Source organism: Falco punctatus (assembly GCF_963210335.1).
Source record: "Falco punctatus genome assembly, chromosome: 3".
Lineage (NCBI taxonomy): Eukaryota > Metazoa > Chordata > Aves > Falconiformes > Falconidae > Falco > Falco punctatus.
In genome coordinates this window covers 115,592,111-115,612,949 of record NC_137582.1, presented here as the reverse complement: position 1 = coordinate 115,612,949, position 20,839 = coordinate 115,592,111, and the positions used below count along the sequence as shown (strand labels likewise).

At 53.0% G+C, this 20,839-nt stretch overlaps 1 protein-coding gene across 1 annotated transcript; it reads left to right on the top strand.

Annotated features, from left to right (window-relative positions):
- Positions 1-2,854: 2,854 nt before the first annotated feature.
- Positions 2,855-20,472, top strand: SELENON (selenoprotein N). The gene is made up of 12 exons (XM_080380978.1): positions 2,855-3,248; positions 8,197-8,314; positions 9,125-9,255; positions 9,751-9,963; positions 10,809-10,933; positions 11,685-11,822; positions 13,473-13,554; positions 14,550-14,738; positions 15,828-15,933; positions 16,789-16,901; positions 17,604-17,705; positions 18,886-20,472. The coding sequence occupies exons 1-12, from the start codon at positions 3,141-3,143 to the stop codon at positions 19,054-19,056; spliced, it is 1,596 nt and encodes a 531-aa protein (XP_080237104.1). The 5' UTR covers positions 2,855-3,140; the 3' UTR covers positions 19,057-20,472.
- The last annotated feature ends 367 nt before the right edge of the window (positions 20,473-20,839 follow it).

Below are 20,839 nucleotides of genomic sequence, written 5' to 3'. Positions count from 1 at the left end.
TACCCAGAAAACAAATGCATCTTTTTGTAACCCACACTTCATTTTTACAGCGTTATTAAATTCCCTTGGAAAGCTTTCAGCAGAATTGGTTATTGAATTCAAAAGCCTGGCAGTCATGGTATTTTTCCACATACATTTTGATCTGATCTATTTATCTGATTGTTTCAGATGTGATGCATCAAGCGCTGGCTCCCAGTGCTGGCAGTTTCAAAGTTCCAGCAGTTACTTCTGATCACGTTCGAGTCTTTGGCTTTATTCCCTGTGGAGCCTTAAACAGGTACCGTGCTGTAATTAGGAATCCTCTCAATAAACCACCCCAGCATTGTAAATGCTTTCGTTTGGTGAGAGCCAGCGAGCGTCGGGAGCGTGGGTGACCCACCAGACTGGATTGCTTCCTGCTGGAAAGGGAGGGCCAAGGGGGAGCTCGGAACACAAGCTCCCGGGAACTGGGGGCACGTTGGCTCTCGCTCTGCAACCAAATGGTCTGCTTTGGAATGTCTGAAATCAAACTTCATTTCACCCCGCAGCCTTTGCTGGCCATTCTTTTTCCAGGATGAACTGTATGTTTTCTTCCCTGGCTGTGGAGCTTTGTCACAGCACATCCCTGGAGCAGGATGCCAGCCTGTTCTCTGCAGTAAACGCCTCTCTGGTTTTCTTGTCCCCTTCAAAAAGCCCCGTGTGAAACCAGACTTGGATACTCCTGGTTCCTTACTGTTTTCCAGAGGATTAATGTTTTTGGGCCTCAGTCTGGTCAGGACTCGCTTCCTCAGCAGGGGTGGGGGTGTCTGTTTCCAGGTGCTTTCTCCATTTGTGCATGGAGCTCAGATTTTAACGCCACCTTCCATCACGCCACGCTCGCTCTGACCGTGAAAGTGGCCAGGGTTTCAGGCTGTGGGAGTGGGGCACCCGCTCGTACAAAGACAGCGTTTCTCTGCTCTCACAACGCGCTGCCCTGGAATGTGGAGTTACTGCGTGTACTCCAACATATGGAAAATACATCCCTCCACTGCAAAAAAGGTCACTCCCAAGTTTTTCAGCCCTGTTACCAATTTCTCACTAGTTTTCTTATTTTCAGTTGGACTTTCTCCCTGCTGGCAAAGGGGAAATCTGGGGTAGTTTTTTGTGCTGGGTGATTTTTTTTTGGTGGAAAGCTTCCTTGTTCTTTCTGTCAGAAGAATTTCCTTTGATACAGGTGTGCCTGGATGGGCCACACAGCAGATGTCTGGATATTTAAAATTCTTCCTGAATGCTGTAATCTGTAATCTCAAGAACTAGCAGTGCAGAGCCCGGAGTTATTACTGTTGTTCTCTTTTGAGGAGGATTCATTCCCACCAAATGCCCTGAATTATTTCACCTTTTGTCTTCCATTCTTTTTCCTATCGAATCCGTCTGTTTGTCATCGTTATATGGTTGCTGATGACACTGGAAATGGTTCAGATGTAAAACGAGCCCCTCTGCTGCTTCTCTAAATGGTATCATCTCGGCTCTGCCAGCCACCCTGTTAGGGCTCCTTCTCCATCTAAGTGTCTGCAGGCTTTGTCATCTCCTATCACCTCTTGCTCTTGCTCGTTTCGCAGCCACCCAGGTACATTTATCCTGTTTCAAAGCTATCTCATCCTGTTACATTGTGTGCTCTGAAGGTACTTGCTGGGTTACGTGAGCTAAGCAACAGCTCTCTCCACACCTCACTGCCCAACCTAATGAGTCTGGGAAGTTTTAAAGCACATCTGCTTAAAAGTGCTTGAGCGCTTAACTCATTCATACCTGTCTCTGCTCCCAGGCATTATTTCAGTGCTCTGTTAATTCCGTTCCTCCCATCTCCTCCCCGTGGCCCAAGCACTGTTTCTGTGATGGATGGGGGTGTTGAGAGCGAAGAGCAGCGGCAGTTCCATGAGTGTTTTCTTCTATGGCAGCGCTGCAGAAGGAACCTTCTCCTTCCCTCCCTTGGCCGTGCCCGTAACAGCACTGCTCTGAGTCACAAGTAACCTAGCGTTCGTCCTGGTGCTGGGCTCCTCAGTCTGGGCCACTGTGTTGGTCAAGCTTGCACCATCGGTGCAAGAGGGACATCAAGGGCTGTGTGGGGGTCTGGGCAGAGTGCGGTGCCCGAATCCCGAGGAAGGCTGTGCCTCCTCCTCACCGCTGATGGAAACTCCACATGCTCCGGGCTGCTGGGCGCAGGATCCCCGGCCTCATCCCCTGGCCGTGATGCAGCTGCCACCGCTCTCTTAATGGCTTGGCCATGCTCTCCTCCTCTCCTGCTAAAACGCTCTTTAAACCTAAAACAAAAATGATTAGGCAGGCTTAGGAAACAGCAAAAGCTTCAAAGGATTAAATGCTAACGCTTCCTGCTACCCTTGGAGAGATCAAACGTTCTGTGCTGTTAGCCCTGCAGCAGCAGCAAACGGCACTAAATCTTCCCCAGCAATCAGGGGATTTCGGTGGCGGAGCAAGATTGCATGTAACGAGGAGCAGGAGACTGATTTATGAGGAAAGATTAAAATTACTAAATATATATCTCTTGGCCAAGCCAGTGCGAAGGAGCAACGTGACAACCACGGTGCGCGGCAGAACCTGAAGGGCACAAAGAACGCGGGGAAGGTGGGGGTGTCGTCAGGGATGGCAGGAATGACTGAAAATGTGGGATGAGGGTGGCAAGGACAGAAAGTTTGGGACGAGGCGGTGGGATGATGAGGCGGTGGCGGGAGGCGGGGGCTGGGTGATGCTGCAGGTCAGCCCCACGGCTGCTCCCCCCCCCCCCCGCCCCGTTGCCACCCTGCAGCCCCCCGGGGGCACCCACTGCTTCCATTATCGGGGGGGCGGGGGTGGGGTGGGGTGTAAAAAATATCCGTTTTGTCGAGCTGGAGCCGAGGGGCAGAGCGGGAGCGGCTCGCTGGGGGCCGTGCTGCGCTCGGGCCGGCGGTGGGAGCCCGGGGGACGCCCCCACACACACCCCGAGAGTTTAAAGCAAACCCAGCGCGATGCCGCGGGGACCCCTCAGCCAGAGGCCCCGCGGCCGCTGTTCGGCCCCGGGGCGGTCCCGGCCTCCCCCCGGCCCCGGCCCCCCCGCGCCGGGCGCTGCCCGCCTGACACCTCCCCCGGCCGGCGCGGCCATGGCGGCGCGGCGGCGGCGCTGAGCGGCCATGGCGGGTCCCGGCGCGGCCCCCCCGCGCCTGGCGCTGGCCCTCGCCGCTCTGGCAGCGCTGGTCGCCGTCAAGTACTACCGGGACGCGGAGGCGGCGCGGCAGCAGGTAGCGGGGGGCGCGGGGGGGCCGGGCCGCGCTGCCCTCACGGCGGGAGGAGGCGGCGGGAAATGGCGGGCGGTGGCGCCGCCGCGGGGCTCGGCGCGGGGGGCGGCCGGGGGCTGAGGGGGCGGCGGGGCTGGCCGAGGCCGCGGCCGGGCTGAGAAGGGCACCAGGCGCTGGTAGCCACCGGGGCTGAGGTGGCTGCTGGGGCTGAGGTGGCCACGCCCAGCTTGAGAAGGGCACCAGGCACTGGTAGCCACCGGGGTTGTGGTGGCCACCGGGGTTGTGGTGGCCAGGCTGAGGTGACCCCCGGGCAGCAGTGGCCGTGGCGGTTCAGGTGGCCACCCCAGAGCTAAGGAGGGCACCAGGCGCTGGTAGCTAGCAGGGCTGGGGTGGCTACCGGGGTTAAGGTGGCCCTGGCCAGGCTGAAGTTAGCACCAGGCAGCAGTGGCTGTGGGGGTTGAGGTGGCCACCCCTGGACTACGGAGGCACCAGGTACTGGTGGCCACCAGGGTTGAGGTGCCCAGGCTGAGGTGACCACCAGGCAGCAGTGGCCATGGCGGTTGGGGTGGCCACCCCCAAGCTAAGGAAGGCACCAGGCCTTGGTAGCTAGTGGGGTTGAGGTGGCTACCGAGGTTCAGGTGGGCTGAGGTTAGCAGCAGGCAGCAGTAGCCGTGGGGGTTGAGGTGGCTACCAGGGCTGAGGTGACTGCCTGGCATAGGTGGCCACCAGACACCGCTAAGGAGGGCGCCAGGCATTGGTAGCCACCAGGGCTGAGGTGGCACTGGGGTTGAGGTGGCCATGGCCAAGCTGAGGTTAGCACCAGGCAGCAGTGGCCATTGGGGTTGAGGTGAGTGCTTGGCATCAGTGGCCACCAGAGTTGGGGTGGCCACTGGGACTAAGGTGGCTGTGACCAGGCTGAAGTGACCACCAGGCATTGGTGGCCCCAGGGGTTGAGGAGGCCACTGGGGTCGAAGTGACTGCCAGGCATGAGTGGCCACTGGGACTGAGGTGACCATGGGGACTGAAATACTGCTGCTGGGCCGAGGTGACTGCCATGCATCAGTGGCTCCTGGGTTGAGGTGGCCATCACCAGACTGAGGTGGCCACGGGGCCTTGGTGGCTGCAGTCTTTAGGTGGCTTCCAGGGCAGAGGTGGCCGCCATCGAGCTGTGAAGCAATGGCAGCCACTGCTCAGCTGTGAGGACAAACAGGTCTCAGCAGCTGCGGACCCTGAGGTGGCCACCACCGAAATGTGGTGACCATTGAGCCACACCAGTGGCTATGGGCTTGAGGTGGCCATGGCCAGGCTGAGGTTTTACAGAGCTGTGGTGGGGCCACTGGGCTTAAGGTGGCCACAGGGGTAGTGGTGGCCACACCAGGCTGAAACAACCAGGGAGCCGTGGCAACCACCAGGCACCAGCAGTAGCCACGCCTGTGGGGCTAGCTGCCCCTGCCAGAAGAATGAGGAGTGGGAGCGCCAGCCCCCAGCCCCGCTCTTGGTGTGACGCCTGGTGCCTCTGCTTGACGTGGCCTCTGGAGGTCTTTCCTTCCTGCTTTATTCCCTGGAAAAAAGACCCAAAACTCCGATGTTTGGGGGGGGTTATCCCACTACAAGTGCAGGCCTGGCGTGCCCTGCCTGCGGAGGCAGCAGAAGAACGGAGGACGTGAGCAGAAAAATGGGAAGGTGGTTTTTTTTTTAGGGTTTTTGTGTTGTGTTTTTGGGTTTTTTTTTTTTCAAATTAGTCTGGTTGACATTGTTTTGGACTGTAATCCTTATAATTGGGGTGGCTGCTGCATGCTTTGGAGTAAGGCTGCCGTGTTAACGATTGTACTCCCTTGGCTCTTCGCTGCGGCGTGCATCCTTGAACATCTACAAAGGTTCGCAGGGAGGAGCAGGCTTCATGTTCTTGGTATTTCCGTAGTAAAAAGAAAAATATTTTTTAAGGATGCCTCTTTTCTTTGGCTCTTCTTGCATTGCAAAAAGGGAAAAATGCCTCAAATCAGTTAATTAGAAGAATTTTTCTGACAGGGGAAGGCAGGGTGAGGGCGGTCCTTCAGAGGCTGGCCGGGAGGACCCCAGCCCTGCCACATCTTCTGGAGGTTTTGTTTTTTCTAGGACAGGCAGTGGCTTGGTACTGCTGGAGAGGAGAACAAAATGTGAACAGCCCCAGGTTTTTATTTTTCCTTCCTCTTGCTTAAAACATATGTCTTGTCTCTTTCTATGGAAATGTTTGTTTAGCTAAACAACCCACAGGCAGGTGGGAGAAGAAAACTCTTTGTCAAAACCACAACTCTCTACAAACCACAACTCTCTACAAAAAGGCTGAGAACTCTCCGTCTTACTCCTCTGCCACAAACAGGGAAACTTTTTATTTCTTGCAATCCTGGATTAGAAAGAAAAAAAGGAATAAACCACAAGCTCTGCAGAGCTTTCTTTAATGTGCATGTTACCGGAAAGCAAAAGGCCAAGCCCTGACATCTCTCTCCCCTTTTAAACATTGTTTTTGTCATCCCTTTTGGCAGCAGGACTGCGTGCTCTGCGGAGGTCCTTGTCCCTCCGTGGCTGGGGTCCTGTCTCTGGCTGGGTGAGTGCTCCTGGGGGTCCCAGCGCAGGTGAGGCTGCGGAGGGCTTGGTGCGATGTCGCCGCAGAGCTGCCGTGCTTCTGGAGTGTAGAAATGAACGTTTCCGAAGGGAAGGATCTGTCTCACAGGGCTGCACAGATCCAATGCGCTGCCCGGAGCGTGCTGCTGCCGGAGCCGTGGCTGCTGTACATGCACGTACGGTGCCTGACCGCAAACCTACCTAGCACTGGCCGGTTGCAGTTGTAGGAATAATCACCTGCTGGTTTTGCAGCTGACGGGGTTTTATTGCTTAACCTCTGTGAAGGGGCAGGCTGAGGGGACGGCAGCCTGCTTCCAGTTCATCTGCAGATTGATTTTTGGATGCTGCCGTCCAGCGCCAGGCACCTCCGTTCCCCACTGTCTTAGATGCAGTCAGTTTTTCTTCTGTACGTGTGGGGTGTAAATGGTTTTCTTTCTGCCTTCGGCCCTGTTAAGTAAATGTTTATGACTTTTTCCTAATACTCCAGCAGCAGGCAGTCTCACCAACTAAAAACTTTGTTGCTCGTTTGCCTCATGTCCCTTGAGGTCTGTGTCTGTGAAGTGCAAAAAGAAAGAAGAGAAACTCTAAAAGATTCATCAGCAGGGAATTGCTGTGGAGAGGACTAGGAAATGGACCGTCCCTTCAAAGCTCAGTACGCATCCAGGACAGCCTCCTCTGCGGAGGAAGAAGCCACCGTGCGCTCCCTGAACGCTTCCCAGCGCCACGAGCCAGCTCCCAGACAGTGAGCGATCGCGCAGGCCCGTGCGAGGTTAATGCATTACGTGCCGTGCACAGGCAAGAGCGAGAGCCCAGGGGGTGCTGAAGCCTGGCCCAAGGCTTACGTGCCATGACCTGGCTGCCAGCAAAGAGGGCAGTTGCTCAGGAAAATGTTGTTATCTGTTTACCAGGGCCAAGGATGTGCATCGCCATCCCTTTGTGGAACAAAGACACCGTTTTGGCCCCAGGAATGTGGACAGTCCAGAGCGGATTGTCCCTGCGCATAAATAAAAAACCATCTTGTTCCTTCATTCCTTTTTTTTCAGCTCTGTAGTTCCTGCACGCTCCCCTCCTCGCCTTCCCTCAGCCATGTCTGCATCCACAACTCTGGTTTTTATTCCAGGGTCTTTATTTCTGTCTGTCTCAGTCCTGAAACTACCCTGGAAGGCTCTTAAGTGCTTTTGTTGCTGCAGTTGACGGGAGCAAAGCCTTCCAGGCTGCATTAGTGCTGCTTCAGGCTGGCAGGCAACAGATGGAAAATAAACTAGTTCAGGAGCTCTGGGGATGGTAGTGGTGCTGCAGGCAATAGAGAATAAACACGGTTAAACAGCAGAATACAGAGTATTTATCCGTGCAGCTTTAGGCTTTTACAGGGGTGGCGGGGGAAGCTGCCCCAAGTGATGGGTCACAGGGGATGTGCTGCAGGCTGGCTGGCACTGCTGTGGCTTGTCTGACTTGCTGTATGTCTCTCTCTTATGTCTCTCTCTTCCTCTCACACCGACGCGGAGCTCTCTTGTTCTGCCTGCGAGTTGTCCCTTTCCCCTCAGTGCTGAGTGCTGTGGGGTGGAAGTGACTAGAAGCATCTGGAGCCTTTCTGGGGCTGCTCGGAGGAAGACATTGCGTTTCAGTAGTTTTCCACTGGATGGTCTCTCTGTGGGCTTTGCAGAGGGAGAAGCTGAGGCACAGGGTGGCTGGGATCTTGCAGAAGTTTCTGGAGAGGTCCGTGGGATTTGTGGCTCCCCGGTGTATGGCCGAATGAGCAGGCAGCACTCCCTGCGGAGCAAGGGGCTGAAATGCTCTGTCCAGCCCAAGGGCTGGAGACTTGGAGGGGAGCCGGACTGGAGCAGGGCAGTTGCTTGCAGTAATGCTGGTGTGGATCTCGGCACCGGTGTAAGTTAAGTTGTTTTCTGCAGAGTTACAAGGGCTCAGTTAATTTCCTTTGTGGTTTTGTAATGTAGATAGTCATGTATTTGACTGCCTTTGTTTCACTGGCATCAGTTAATTACAGAAATCACAAACTCCAGGTGCTCTGATTATCTGCTGGTTTAGGACTAACTATCTGGAAAAAGTTGGAAATTTTTCTGACACAAGACTTTGAGGCTGACTCTGAGCAAATGATTCAGTTTGAATCACTCAGCCAGATGTAGTTTTAATATGCTCGTGCCAACAGTTCCTGGACACCAATCCCTATTGTAAATAGCACAAAATCCTGCCAAGGGGTGTTAATCTTTCGATTTGATGGCTGTTTGTGTGCTGGAGAGAATGCAAATCAGCTCTGGAGCTCAGAGGGGCCAGAGTGAATTTCTGCAAGAGGTCGGAATGAAATCTCACTTGCCTCTTTTTCCCAAACCAGGAGCTGGCACTGAAGTCTTTGGGAAATGAGGGGCTGTTTCTCTTTTCTTCTCTGGACACAAACAATGATCTGTACCTCAGTCCAGAAGAGTTCAAGCCGATAGCTGAGAAGCTGACAGGTTGGTATCCGCCTGCCTTGCAGAGCTCTCTGCGCAGACCCAGCGAAAGCCAAAGATAATGCACTCAGCAGCTTTTATTTGTGTCTTTTTTTTTTTTTTTCCTGGGTGCTGTTTTGAGTCTTACATGAAGAGAGGCTGCTAAGCTTTACATGTTTTTGAAAAGGCTTAAGCACTAACATCACTTCCACGAAGTAGAGTTTTTACAAGGTGGAAGATCCCGTTGCTGGCCTAGCAAAGTACATAAGTGACTTTGTCTGGAGCTTAAAGGGGATTTGGGATGGGTGAATGCAACAAATACAGCTCAGCCCAGGCTGGGCCAAAACTATTAGTAAGTTGCAGCGTTCCATTCATACGTTCCTCCAGCTGTAGCAGCCTCTCTCAGACAGCAATTGTGTGAGATCATGTTTGGAGACTGCATCAGCGTATAGCAAACGTCTCTTGGTGGTGCCAAGCAGGGAGAAGTGTGGTGATAATAATTTACAGGAGAGCTTACAGTACAGTCGAAATACAGACAGTCGTTTGCTGGTGCTGTGGTGAATTGGCTAAAGCAGGGGTTCAGATCCCTCCTGGGTGAAATGGGACGGCTTGACTGAGCTGTGGGTTTGAGAGAGTCTAAAAGGAGGTAAAAGGAGGGCTCCCCTTCGACTCCTGCAGCTGAAGCAAGTCTCTGGGGTGGGGCTGAGAGCAGAGGGACAGCTGGGAAACTCCCAGTGCTCCTGGATTTGCCAGGATAAATGTGTAATTACTTCATAATTGCTTAAAAGGGGAGGGAGGGGAAGCAGCTGCTTAAACGCCTGTCCCTTTGTCTAGGGGTTGCTCCCATCTCAGATTTTGAAGAGGAGGAGATGCCTGATCCAGGCGGGGAGACGTTGTCCCTTGTGGCTAAATTCCAGCCTCTGGTCATGGAAACAATGACGAAGAGCAAAGATGGTTTCTTGGGAGTAGGTATCACACGGGATGTGTATGGGCAGAACTTGTGGTATAAGCACGTCCGATGGGCTGGTAACACCACCAGGAATAAGTGCTAGCGCATTGGGAGGGGGAGATGGTCTTGCTCAAGCCCGTGGGGTTTGCTCTGCTGAGTGAGCTCACCGCTTTCTACAGCATTGCGTTGTTTTCAGCGCACTCAGCAGCGCTGTGCCCCAATTAACGCGCCCTTCTGGGGAAGCGTGAAGCAGACGTTAGAGGTGGCTCTCCTGGAGCTAAGTCTGAAAGCGGTGCTGTTACGTGGCATGTTCCCTTCTCTCCCATTTCCTATCACTCACATAACTGAAACTTGACAGAACTGTTTGTTTGGTGGTGGTTGGGGTGGTAGGAAGAATTTGAAACATGATTATTTTTCTTTTTCCCCCTTCTCCAAAGCCTACTTACATCCACGAGCACTACTGTGCATGTGAAGAGTACATCTAGGCTCTGACAGTGTCTTTTTTTCACAGATTTCTCACGTTGCTCTCTCTGGGCTGAGGAACTGGACTGCCCCAGCAACCCCTATGAGCGTGATGCTTGCCAGGCAGTTTAAAGCATTTCTTCCTCCAAAGAATAAATTGGATCTTGGGGACCCATGGTGGATAATTCCCAGTGAATTGAACATCTTCACTGGGTATCTTTCCAATAACAGATTTTACCCTCCGCCTCCCAAGGGCAAAGAGGTGAGATATGAAACTCAACTTCTATATACCTGAGAGGTGGTTTGTATAAATGTTCTGCCTTATGGCTCAGATGAATCACAGGAATCCCTAGAGGGACAAGGCTATTGCATTGTGTCTCCCCAGATTTTCTAAGGGAGCAAAAAGGCTGCAGCGTGCAGCCAGAAGCCTACACTGGAGGTAAAACTGAGAGCAAGCAAAAGCTCTGGGTGTCTGTCAGAGCCAGGTGAGGCTGACTTGAGTAGCTGCACCTTGCTTTGTTTCAGCGTTTGGGTTTTGAAGTGAGTCTCTCCCAGCCAGGGAGGGGAGGGGGTTGTTGGGGAAGCAGTTGTCTGAAGCGCTGCTGCGGGGTGTTTCATTGCACCCCTAACACAGGTGAGCGTTCCATTGACGAGTGAGACAACGTGCATACCCAGTTTGTAAAGCCAGGCCTGTACGGGGTGCTGCCCCGGGGTGCCGGGGTAGTGTCAGTGACCACACAGCTGATCTGCCTTCACAGCCTGGTGTGTTTATTGATTGCGTACCCACTCTTTCAAAGTCTGAAGTAGTATTGATGGAGGCAGCCTTGTAGATCAGTTTACCACACTCAGGCATTCAACTGACTGGTATGATGGAAAGTTGCAAACAACGGGAATAGGATAAAAAGCCTAGAAGAAGGATTTATTTTTAAAAACAACCTCTCTTGGTTTTATCTCCTTGTTTTGTAATTAGGTAGATCTCTGAGCTAATTTTTAAGTCACAGCGGTTCCCTTGCCTTCCTGATCTGGTAGGGAGTTCCTTTGGAGCTGCAGCTGACCTGCAGTGGACGAACGGTTCTCATTTTTGCTCTCTTACAATCCTCTCTCTAGATCATAATCCACAGGCTTTTGAGCATGTTCCACCCGCGCCCCTTCGTAAAAACCCGCTTTGCTCCCCAGGGAGCTGTGGCCTGCATCCAAGCCATCAGCACCTTCTACTACACCATAGCATTCAGGTAAGGCCTGGGGCCGGGGTGTTAGAGGAGGGTTTGGGGGCACTTCTGGGTTTGATCCATATCTCAGGGGGGTGGGGAAGGCTGCTGTGAGCCCCTGGCAGAGTGCGCATGGCACTGCTTGTGCAGGCGTTTTGCCAAGCAAGACCAGATGTGTCCTGGCTGCAAGGGAAGCAGTACAGCTGGAGGCAGAGGGTGGTTCACAGCCAGCTCTTGCCTGTGTGTGATGCTTTGCTGACACCCGAAGAGGACACCTGTGCTCCCAGTGTCACTGAGTCCCTGGTGAGGCAGGGACTGTCGCCCAGATGCAGGACAGCCAGCCGTTCTCCAGCACCCTTGGTTTGGAGTGATCCCTGGCTGAAAGAGGAGAGTCTAATTAGCAAGAAATTAGATTTTGGTTAATTGGGGGGGTGGAGTGCCTTTTCAAGGGGGAAGAGTCTGGGGAATTGTTCTCTTGTTTTACTGGGAGTGTTACACACAGCTTTTATTTGCCTGATCAAGCTGGAAGGGAGGCTGAAGGGGTCTTAGTCTAAAAGGCATCGATACTGGAGATGATCCTGACCCAGGGGATCTGTTCCAGTCTTTTACTCTCTTCATTGTGTGACATGAAAAGCTTTTTAAACTGAACCTCTCTGCCCTGATTTAGCTTCATAATTTCTGGTGCCTGGAGATGACTTTTCCCTGCTGTCATCTGCAGTGCACGATCCATTCTCTCTTCCCGGCACTGCAGCTGATGGTTCCTTTCTCGTTTTAGGATCCACGCTGAGTTCCAGCTGAACGAGCCACCAGACTTCCCCTTCTGGTTTTCCCCAGGCCAGTTCACAGGTCACATCATCCTCTCCAAGGATTCTTCCCATGTCCGAGAGTTCAAGCTCTTTGTCCCTAACAACAGGTACAGCTGTTTCTCTCTCTTCCTGGGTGCTGAACAGACTTGAGGATTGTTATAAATGTGGCCCCCTGGAACCCAGGGTCTCTGGGATCCTGTCCTGTTCAGGACTGGGGGCTGCATGTGGCTGGTGGGCTCTTTTCAAATGAAGCTATGAGTACAGTGACAGCCCTGTCCCTTGCAGTCTGTGGGCATCCTGGCCTGTGCAGGGAAGGCAGATCTGCAGCCTGAGCTTTGGCCAGGCTAGTTCTACTGTTTGCTTGTCTGTTTGCCCCACGCATCCTTCTTTGTCAGCGGTCACCGTGGTCATCATGTCCTCAGTTGTCTAGCTACATTTGCTCCCTAAACTGATTCTGATGCAATTTCTCAGGAATAGCTTTGTTTGTCAACAGGTCTGGGGGGCATCTGGCTTGGAAGAGGCAGGGAAGGACAAGAGCAGAGGAAGGACAGGGGAGGAGCAGGGCAGAGGTTTCTGGGGACATGGAGCATGGGCTTGGGGACAGTTATCCTTGCACAACCTGGCTGCAACTGGCACGTGCTTCAGCTGAGTGTCCAAGCCTGAGCTGTCCTGTGCCAAACCCCTTCAGAGGGAGGTACCTGCGGGCACGTGGGAAGACACACAGGGATGGGGAATTTAAGTTGTCCTGGTACCCTGGAGCCAGGCAGCAGCCTCTTTGCTAGCAGCGCTGCTGCCAGCACCGTTCTGCTCAAGCTGTCCCAGCAGTCCCTGGCCAGGCAGGGACTCTTGCAGTTGTCAGATACCTGTTGCAAGCTGCAGAAGGTTCCTTGGGTGTCTGTGATGGATGAGCTCACGCTTTTCAGCCAAGTGCCTGGAAAATCTGAGTGAATTGAGCTCTGCAGTTGCCTGTAAAACTGGCAACTGCATCTCTACTAGTCGCTGAGGATCTCTGACCCATTTCAGGGCCTGATTCACTCACCAGTAACTGTCCCTGGGTACCTGGAGGATGGGGAGGGATGGGCAGGGTGGAAAGCAGCCCTTGGCAATCCCAGTGCCTGGCTTAAAGCACTGAAGTTCCACAAAGCCTGATGCTTTTGCTTCAACATATTTTTCACTTGGTGTTTCACAGGTTAAGGTTTTGTGTGCATAGCTTCGCACTAGCTCATTCCTGCTCTCTGGCAAGCAGCTGGAAGCATTTCAGGGGAAAGAAGCTTCAAATCTCTTTGCCCGTGACGGCTGGAGTGAAAATTCTATTATAAGATTACCCTGGCGACTCAATCCGTATGGCTCTGTCAGCACATTTGTTACAGCAAGCAGACACTTACGGCTCTGCCAGCAACTCCTTACAAAAGCCTTTGGCTTCCAAAAAAATGCTTTTAAAAGTTCAGCAGGATCAGAATGTGCAAGTGCTGAGAGGAAAGGGGGAGCAAAGATACCTCTGTCTTCTGTACTTCAACAGTGCTCAAAGGTGTGAGCGCATTTGCCTGGAGTGTTGAGTGGGTGCCTGGGCCCTGATCCAGCAGGGATCTAGTGTTGCTGGTCTTGTGCAGGGAACACGGTGATCTCCAAGGAGCCAGAGGCTCTGGGCTTCAGTGCTAACCCTGCAAGAGGAGCACTGGGTGTTCTTGTTTGTTTGGGGTGTCCCGTACACAGTTTTAGCCTTGGGTAACCCTGAACATACCGGGTTTGCCTTGCAGGTCTCTGAACGTGGATATGGAGTGGCTGTATGGAGCGAGTGAAAGCAGCAACATGGAAGTGGACATCGGTTACCTGCCTCAGGTGTGTAGTCACCCTCCATCCTCCATATGTGTGCAGCAGCTCAGCAGGGGTTTATGCTGCCATGGCCCTGAGCTCTATAACCTCAGTTATCCCCGTTCTTTAGAGCTTTGTCTTGAACACTTCAATATAACAATATAATCATATAATCTCTGTTGATCTGCATATGTCCTCTGCAGCTGTGTGGCTCCCTAGTGCCAGTTCTTGTGACATTTTTTCTCCCCTCTGTGTAGGTTGAATCCTAAGCTCCTGGAATCACGTGACTTTTTCCATTTTTAAAAATTTGCCTGTCAGGCAGGGCAGGGGAGATTAGGAGCTGAACCCAGGCCCTGAGCCCAGAGGGTGTATGAACAACAGTGTTTCTGAATTTAGAAACTGCGTGAGGTTATTACTCCTCTTATTTTGTGGTAATCCCAGCTCTTGGGATAGGAAACATAAGTCAGGATTTTGAATGCTTGAATTTAACACTCCCATTTTCTCTTAAACTAGATCCATCTTTCTTTTTAATTGCCAAAAGTCGGGAAAAAAGATCTAAAAAATAATTTCAGATGTACCAGAATGCCAAACTACAGGGACGCTCCTGAACGCCTTTCCCTGTTGCACCCTCTCGTGGTTAGCTGCGGGCTGCGTCAGGGCTGTGCTGCTGGCCTGAGCTAGAGCTTCAAACCAGCCCTGCAGGTCCCAGTGGTTTTAAGGATCTGGTGTCCCAGAGCCAAAAGTTGCCACTGGGAAGGTGGGAACACAGCCAACAAGTCTGATGTGTTTCCAATCTAGTGAGCACAGTCAGATAATAACTGCAGGAAATGAAGGTGCTGTCCTGGTGTTCCCCAAGAAAACACAGCTGCAACTGGTGAAGCGCAGCTCCAGGAGACAGTAGATCAAGCTGTATCTTCATTAGAAGCTACACAGTCTTATTTTGCATCTTTATCCTGTCCTGGAGTACAGAAAAAGCAGGAGTGGGATGTCTGCAATGTCCAACTCAGCCTGTTCTCCCACAGATGGAGCTGGAATCAACAGGACCTTCAATCCCCTCTGTGATCCATGACGAGAACGGAAATGTGATTGACAGCAGGGATCCCTCAGGGGAGCCCATTCAGTTTGTGTTTGAAGAGATAACCTGGCAGCAGGAAATCCCCTGGGAAGAGGCAGCCCAGAAGCTGGAAGTGGCCATGTATCCATTTAAGAAGGTGAGGAAGGGACCGGGCTCTTCCTTGGCACATTTATTTAGGGCAGGTCATCTTCACTGAGATGTCCAGTCACCCCGAGGACCAGCAGAAAGCAGAGGCTGCCACCTGATCGGCATTCAGAACAGCGCGAGCGGCTCCCAGCTCAGCGCGTGCCTCCCAGGCACTGCGTGTGTGGCTTGATGGTCTCCAGGTTCCAGCTGAGGGAGTACAGCATCTCTGAAGGGCCATTTGGGGTCACGCAGCAGCACGGGCAGGAAGCCTAGATGTCATGTGTCCCAGGCTTGCATTGTAAATGTCGGCTCATCCTTCCTTCCTCTTATCAGTAGCTGCCGATGCAAGTTCTGAGTGAGGCAGGTAATCGCGCTGCTTACAAATGGTTTTCCTCTGGCATTACTTTTGCAACATTCAGCTACCTTTGGACCAAGCTTTCCTTATCAGCAGAAAACACACAATCTGCCAGTGCCTCTGCATCCTGCAGCGAGACACAAACTTATAGCACTGGGTGACCCAAACTATTTAACATGCCGGTAGCCTGTGGAGCAGATGGCTACTGCCTGTCACTGCTTCCTTGGCTGAGGGGACACGTTTCAATGGCTGCCTCCTTGTGCCTGAGCTTACGAATGTCCCTTTGAGCTGCCAAGATGTTAATAAAGTTCCCTTCATTTGAATGAGTGGAATGATCTCTGGCCGTGAGGGACCCTGCACGGGTTTTAGGCTGTTTCAGTGAGGTTTTGTAATAAATATCTCAAGGCCAGGTTTCCCAGGCTGCTGGGGTGTGTTTGCAGACAGCCTGCCTGCAGTTGTGCACATGCTTTCTGCAGTGTGTAAAGGTGGGGCTCTGCAGGTGCTGGTAACAGCCCATGTGCTGTGAAGAGCTTGCTGCAATCTCACCAGGAGATGAAGTTGTCCCTGGGGAGACCACTGCAGTTGTCATTTGTTTTAATCCTGCAGATTAAACTCTGTTCTCCTCCAGGTTAAACTCTGTGTGCATCACCTGTGGGATGTGGCAGGTCCGGTTCCCTCAGACCCTGCTTGTATTGGCAATGGGCTGTTCTGTGTCTGTTTTTCAAGCTGTCCCTCTGCCTGCAGGTCTCCTATCTTCCCTTCACACAAGCCTTTGAGAGAGCAAAAGCAGAGAAGAAGCTGGTGCACTCGATCCTGCTGTGGGGCGCCCTGGACGACCAGTCCTGCTGAGGTGAGGACACTCTCAGCATGGCTGGAGGAACGATGTGCCTCGTTCAGACTCTGCAAAGAGCTGGAGGTCAGGGAGCTGGTCACGAGCCAGTGGTGAATGTTGTGTTACTTGTTTTGGCACCGAAGATGCTGAATAGAAAAGGGCTGGAAGTGGGGAATCACTGATCAGAGCTCAGGTCCCCAGTGGCAGGATCAGATCTATCCGAGACAAGCCCTAGACCAACTTGCTAATTCAAATGCCTTCACGGAGGTGGAGGTGTGGGTCTGCTCTTTCTCCTTTCTCTTCCCTCTCAGCCTGCTTGGGTAGTAGAGGCAGCACCTGCAGGGTGAAAGAGACAATGCTCTCTGCTTTGTCCCTGACGCCTGCACAGGAGAAGCCAGAGCCAGATGCGGGCTCAGGTTTCCCCTGATGTGTAGCTGTTCCACCCCCCTTGCCTAAAAACTTGCATGTACATCGGGCAGGAGCGATGGGTGTGAGAGGGCAGGTGTCTGCAGTCCTGTCTGCCCTTAAAACTGTGGCATGGGTGGGCTCTGCTCAGCACAAACAGCAAGAGGCACTTGGGGTGGGTCTGCAGGGCCTGATCCTTCCCTGAATGCACCACACATCAGCCTCCATGCCAATCTGGTCCTGCTCCTTCTGTTGCCTCGCAAGCGGCTGGGGTCTGCTCTGCCAGCAGCACACAGAGGGAACAGTAAGCTGGGGAGAACTGCCAAAGAAGGAGAAAAAAGACAATGGCCAGGCTGGGGGGAGTCTGAGCCAGCTGCTGCAGCACCGAGAACGGTGGCATCGCTGTGGCATCAAACATAGCAACAGTCAGCTCAGGAAACAGCAAACCGCTGCCTGCCTCTCTTCCAGGTTCGGGGCGAACTCTCCGGGAGACGGTCCTGGAAAGTTCGCCCATCCTCGCTCTGCTGAACGAGAGCTTCATTAGCAGCTGGTCACTGGTGAAGGAGCTGGAAGAGCTGCAGGTGAGTGCTGCAGCTGCAGCTGCAGCCTTTGCATTCGGGGCTGGTGAACAGAGACAGTGCTAGGCATGGGGGTGCCAGCAGGAGGGGGGAGCTCACACCCGTGCCAGTGGAGGATTTCGGTTCCAGGCACCCCGTGCCCTAGTGATTGCAGGGGCTAAGCAAATGCCAGATGGAGGCAGGCTAAGAAAATGGCACGATGACCCTCTTCGCTCTGTCACGTTGACAGTTTTAAAAGCTAAACCAGATGCTTCGCTGCGAGATAGCTCTGCCCAAGGCCATTTGTGCCATCAGCAGGCTGACCTCTCTGTAACCCAGGGAGCAACCAAATACTCTCTGAACTCCGAGTCTCCTGATGGCACCTGTCCCTACGTAGGAGCCTGCCTCTGGGGTCAGTCACAGAGCCAGAGGCTCTGGGAAAAGGGATCAGACTGTTGGTGTGCCTGGGAACTGCCAGTCATGGGGTGATTTTATTGTTTGGGGGAAAAAATCTAGAGCTGAAAAGTGAGAGGGAGCCTGACTGAAAGAGAATAGTAAAGGGAATAGTAAAGCAGATTGTGAGAATGCAACCAGTGGTGGGAATGGTGGGAACCATGCTGCAGAGCAGCTCTTTGGTCCCTCCCTTCCTCCTGTGTTCAGTGCACTCCTGCATTGTTCTGCTAGTTTTGGTGTGTGCAAACATGTTTCTTTGGGGTCTCCTGACAGACCAACAGAGAGAATGAGTTCTACAGCAAGCTGGCTGACCTGCACCTGGAGAAATACAACTTCCCCGTGGAGATGATCATCTGCCTCCCCAACGGCACGGTGGTACGTTTGTTGCCCCTTCAGCTGGGCTTGGCTCTTCCCATGGGAACGTGCTCTCTTCATGGTCATCTGCAGGCCCTGAAGGGAGTGTCTGCCCCCCCAGCCCTTTCCTGGCTCCTCCGGCCTTTGTGGGGCCTCACAGTGCCATGCTCTCAGGGATGCTGTGGTAGGCAGACAGCAGCTCTACCAGGAAATCTGAAATAAATGTGTTTTTATTCAGAGACAGAACAGCAGCAGCTCTGGGTGGGTGTGGGAGACAATCAGACCTGAAGGGAACATCTGCCTGCAATTCCCCGTTGTCCCTGAGTCAGTGACCTTTGGGAGGTGGCTGTAGCTTTTTTCCTGCACCCATGGTGCCTCGTGCTCACACTTTGGAGAAAATCTCCTTGTCAGCACCTTCTAGCACATTTATCTTTCTCCTGATTCCCCGAGTTTGTCACAGCAGATCAGCTATTGACAAGTCCACACGCTTTGGCTCCGCCGTGCTCCCCAGCAGCCCCCCCACCTTGGATTTGAAGGACGACACCATTCCCAACACCTGACAGTGCGGCACTCTGCTGCATGTCAGCACCAGGGCGCTCTGTAGTGGAGGATCCTGCCAGGGCTAATCTGACTGTGGCCCACACTTGCCAGATATTGGCTAGTACCACAGGCAGTGGCTCCCTTGCTGGCTGTGTCGTGGCTCCCCTCCAGAGAGGCCGTGCCCTCAGCTCAGCCTGCGGGTTGCTGTGGTCAGTGGCCACGTGTCCCCCTTCCCCCCCCCCCCCCCGCATGGGGCAGCGGGAAGCGCGGTGGTGTTTGGGTGCAGGGGCTGGTTGTGCAGCTCTGCTGGGCTGGGGGTGCCCCCCTGGTGCTCAGCGTGGTCGGGTTGCCGTCTCCCCAGCCCTCGCGCAGAGCTGGCCTTTACAGCTTCATGATTGTTCCCAAATCGCCTTTATCTTCTTCTTAACCTGAGTGAGGGGTCGGCACTCCTGGGGGAAGAAACCGACCGCTGTCCTTCACACATCTTTCTCCGAGTGTAAAGTGCAAACCTGAATCCTGAATGCTGAATCAGCTTTTGCAAAGTGTTAAAGATTCTTTAACAATTACTACAGTCTTGTTACCTGTGTCCTGGCTAGAGGCCAGGGCAGTGGATGGGGAATTGTTCTGGCCCTTAAATCTCCTCGTCTGTTTTCTTTCCTAGATTCACCATATCAATGCCAACTACTTCCTGGACATTACTTCTATGAAGCCTGAAGATGTTGAAAGTAGCATCTTTAGTTTCTCAACTAATTTTGAAGACCCTTCAACTGCAACTTACCTCCAGTTCCTGAAGGAAGGACTGCAAAGAGCAAAACCATACCTGCAGACCTAAAAACAAAGGCACCTGAATGCCCCACAGAGATGGCCAAAGACTTCAGAGATCTATTTTGATTACAGCAATTCCTCATCTTCATGCCAGATGTTGATGTTACGATGCAGACAGTCCCAGGACTGGGGCTTTGCTCTGGATGTTGGTTGCAAGTGATACCAGTTTACACAACCTGCCCTTCTGACTTCAGGCACATTTTTACAGGAGTGAAAATACTTGAATCTATAAACATTCCTGGTGTGTACGCCTTGGTTTGCCGCTCAGCCTCATGTTTTTCCAGCTCCTGTTCAGAGTCTGTGGCCAAACTCATTAACAGCTATGCCGAGCGTCACTCAGAAACCCCTGATCTCAAGGACTGGACTGTGTCGAATCACGGAGAACAGCATTGCCATTATGACCAAACACTCGTGGTGAGCGCCTGTGCCCTGTGGGTGAAGGCGCAGAATCCAGCACTGGCAGGAAGCTCCCTCCTGGTAGCCGGTGTCCTCCCCCACACCACCTCGGTGTCCTCCTCCACCTGGGGGCTTGGATACCAGCTCTTCACAACTGTTAGTGACAGCAGTGGCAGCCAGCGCACAATGGGACTGTAGCTGGTAACACGTAGGGATGAGCGGAGGAGGTTCGGAGTGGAGGCTTGGGCTCTGGCATGGCTCAGGCTGTGTGAGGCGGTGCGAGAGCCTGCTCACTCAGTCAGGTTTCTGCATCTGAGGGAGATGCTGAGGCTGACAGGGTGAAACTAGGAATGGAAACCAGGGCGTTAGAGGGCTGGTGCAGCTCAGAGACGTCAGGTGTGGATTAACGGGGGGGGGGGGGGGGGGGGGGGGCGGGGATTAGAGGCCAGAGCCCCTGTTAGCTCCACCAGCGCAGCACGTGCGTTCCAAAGCTACAGGACACTAGTGCATGGTGCCCCTGCCCCGTCAGCACAGGGCTACTCACCCTGCTGGCTCTGAGCTTCTCCCAGTGCCTCCTCAGGGCTGGTGAAATGCTCTGTCCCTGTTTGCTTTGCACTCCCAAGTCACACTGAATGATGAGCCATGACGGAGTTCCCTTCAGGAATGGGAGGTTCAGCAACGCCCCACCAGCATTAACTGATTGAGAACTGAGTGGTTTTAAACACCAGCGGCACTAAAGAAATTTTCAGGAGCTATTTCCAGGGAAATTGTTCGGACAGAATGCCATTGTCCCTTATCTGGAACCACCCTGAGCAGTTGCTCTGACTGAACCAATGTCTGGCTACAGAGGGAGCATCATTAGGGGAAGGAAAGGTTAAATGAAACGGATTTTAGAGCCTATTCCTGTAGATAGGTGAGGAGACAAAGCATCTTTGGTAGATGGCTGCAAGCAGCCATCGCTGCTGATGCTTTTTCTTTTCTCTAAAGCACAATTTTGTTGGACCAAATCAAACAGGGGTTAAAAGCCTTTTTTTTTTTTTTTTTTTTTTTTTTTAATTTTTTTATTGAGGGGGTATTTTCATTCCTGGGCTCCAGGACCTGGGAGGAACCTGGGGATGGTGATTACCCCATCCCCACCCTGCCCCAGCCCTCCTGTCTGTATCCATGGCTGGAGACTCTGCATAGATAGACCTCTGGGCTGAACCAGTTTAGCTTCACTAATTGCTCTAGTGAGATTAATTACCCCTGGGATGTTTCAGTATTGGCTTTATAACTATGCATTAGCTCTGCACTGCTGTCGCACTCCGCGGGGCCTGCAGTAATGCCAGGCTGGGCTCTGGCAGCGCTCGCAGCTGTGGAAAGTGCCAAAGCCTCGGGCAGCGTCTGAGCCCCAG